Raw genomic sequence first — 2,794 nt, forward strand, 5'->3', positions numbered from 1 at the left:
ATGCAAAATCAAATGAATATAGCATCGACTGAGACATAACAAAGTCTCAGTCGACTGAGACTTAGCAAAATTGTTGTATTTATTCTTTTCTTTAGTTATGTTGTTTTTTAAATTTATATTGCACTGGTGTGACACTAGTTAATGTTGTATTAGCAACTAAAATATACTTCATTTTATAATGCCGAGCTACTAAAAACATAATAGTATGCAAAATTACGGGAGGCCTAAACTGTGTATTTTGGCATATGTATGTGACATGCATGCACTCAAATAGTCCTATCAATTCATCAAGCAATGCAACTAAAAAAACATTCAGCAAAGCTCACCTGAGTGAACATGATCATCAATTGCACGCGATGCAAAAATTTAACAGGAAACTCACCTGCATGCATGGATGTTCACCCGGACAAGACGCAATACCAAAAAAAAGTGAATGGCCTAAAATGAGAATTCAGTCACATGCTCAGTAGCCGGTCCCATAATGTTGCAACTTAGCCTATCGTACCATTTGGGTGAAAAATGCTCCTACAATGAGGTAAGACGAGACAAATATAGACGCTGCAGATTTGTGTCGGGTTATGAGAGGAAGAAGAACCGGCATGAGGAAGACGAAAAGGCGGGACATGGGAAGAACATTGAGGAACGTCCGTTTCATTGAATTTGAAAAACTTTATTTTCATAATATACAAGCTTCCAAGTTCATACTATATATTACGTACGTAGGCAAATGCATGGTTCCTACGACGATCCAAGCATGCGTTCAATGTTCATTATTTAAAATCCATTTTTTTCAAAAAGATTCAAAATCTATATACACACCATACCATAGCTAGCTGATAAAGCAATTAATACTCAATGTTGCATTGACTGATGTAGTACAAGTAGTGTTTATTTTCATATACAAGCTTACAAGTTGATGCTATTGCTATTACATAGGCAAATGGATCCTTTGTACGAGGATCCATGCTTTATTCAAATATAATAAATCTGTATATACGTCGTATTGCAGTCTGCAGCTGCATGGTATTGTATGTAGCTTATACAGTAGATGATAGATCATACTCGATGATGCATGGACTGACTGATGTAAGTAGTAGTAGTGGTGGTGTTTAAGAGCTGTTCATGGTTGGATAGTAGGCGACGGTGGCCATGCCGCAGTTGCCGCCGTTCCCGCGCGTGAGGCGCATGTAGCCCCCCTCACCCCACCCCGTCCCCCACTGATTCTTCACCAACCAGTATTCCTGCCCGCCGCCGTCCGCCCCGTACCCCACCACCGTCACGGCGTGGTTCAGGTTCTGCCCGCACGATGAACTACCGACGAACACGCCGCTCATGTAGTGCTGAAAGTCAGGGTCCGCCTCCACGCCCACGGCCACCGGTTGGCTGGCCGCCAGCTCCCGCAGCGCGTCCTCATCGCCGTTCAGGCCCACCCAGCGGGGGGCGCCAACGGAGGCGGCCGAATTTGGCATGACGCTGCGGCACGCGCCCCGCTGGCCGGTATACGCGTAGGCTGCCTCCGGCTGCAGGCCGCCGCTTGCGGCGACGTAACGTAGGGCGGCGATGACGGAGCCACCCTTGCAGGTGCTAGTGTCGCCCGTGCAGTCGAGCACCTGCTGCTCTGACATGGAGATGAGGTTACCGGTGGCGATCTGTACGAGCCCCTCGGTCGCCGCCACCGCCGCGAACGCCCAGCAACTCCCTGCACAGACGCAACGTTGTTTTTACGTACGTGTCAACATTTATTCATCTGCCAACTTTGGCCTGCAGATCCTTACCACATGAAGCTTGGTTCTTGACTTGGGTGACGGCGCCCTGGGCCCTCCAGTCCATGCTGTCCGGTGTGGACTGGAACTGAGCCTTGGACATGTTCACCGCGGCCACCGGCGTGTCCTCGGGACGGAGCCCGCCCGGCTGGTGACGGTACCCGAGGTGCTTCTCCACGAACTCTTCGTTGGTGAGGTCGGAGAACTGGTTGAGCCCGAGGGTGTACGTCCGGTTGCCCGCCCGGTTGACAGCGTCTACGTGGCGCGCGTTGGCCGCGAACACCTCCTGCCGGTGCAATTTCTCGGCAGCGTCGGTGTACGCGCGCCCGTACTTGGCCATCCACCGCTCGTGCCGGGCGGCCAGCGCGTCCCCTCGCGCCGCGGCAGCGCCGACAAAGGCAGTGGCGGCCACGAGCGCGAGCAGAAGCGCGAGCAGTGTGCCGTCGTGGCGGCGAGAGCTGTTACTGTGAATCGGCGCCATTTTTCTAGCTAGCTAGCTAGCTAGTTTGCTTGCTTCTTCTGGCAATGCAATGGCTTACGAGCGAGCTGCTCCTACTAAGCACGTAGCAACCATGCTGCCCGCGCTTCTATTTATACGCGCGCGCATGGCGAGCAAGACGGGGCATACGAGCGGATTCCATACTTTTCGTCGATGGATCCGCGCGCGTTCATACGCCATAGTCGTACGTACGTATTGACTGGGAGTCCATGGATGTTTGTATCCGACGACGGTGCTTGTTCTCGTCTCTCTGTATACTCTTCTTCTTCTTCTTCTTCTACTTCTCCAAAAAAAATTCTTGTTTCCCCGATGGTGAGGCAAAGTGCTCTGTCCACATGCCTATACCGTCGCACACGCTTAGGGCATGTACAATGGTTGATAAGATAGTTTTATCTTAAGTTTTGCATGTAATTTAGATATGACAAAGAAAAATGTCTACAATGGGTCATCTCTTAGCCTTATCTTCAATAATTAGCAATTCCTAAAAATGTGGTGAGACATATTGTGCTAAGAGATCATCTCTTGTCTTATC

The 2,794-nt window shown here is 50.0% G+C and overlaps 1 protein-coding gene across 1 annotated transcript; it reads right to left on the bottom strand.

Annotated features, from left to right (window-relative positions):
- Positions 1-883: 883 nt before the first annotated feature.
- Positions 884-2,295, bottom strand: LOC119345844 (ervatamin-C-like). Its single transcript, XM_037615705.1, has 2 exons — positions 1,776-2,295; positions 884-1,699 (listed from the first exon to the last, which is right to left on the bottom strand). Exons 1-2 carry the CDS (start codon positions 2,242-2,244, stop codon positions 1,110-1,112), a joined length of 1,059 nt encoding a protein of 352 aa, XP_037471602.1. The 5' UTR covers positions 2,245-2,295; the 3' UTR covers positions 884-1,109.
- Between the last annotated feature and the right edge of the window lie 499 nt (positions 2,296-2,794).

Source organism: Triticum dicoccoides, unplaced genomic scaffold (genome assembly GCF_002162155.2).
Source record: "Triticum dicoccoides isolate Atlit2015 ecotype Zavitan unplaced genomic scaffold, WEW_v2.0 scaffold31321, whole genome shotgun sequence".
Classification (NCBI taxonomy): domain Eukaryota; kingdom Viridiplantae; phylum Streptophyta; class Magnoliopsida; order Poales; family Poaceae; genus Triticum; species Triticum dicoccoides.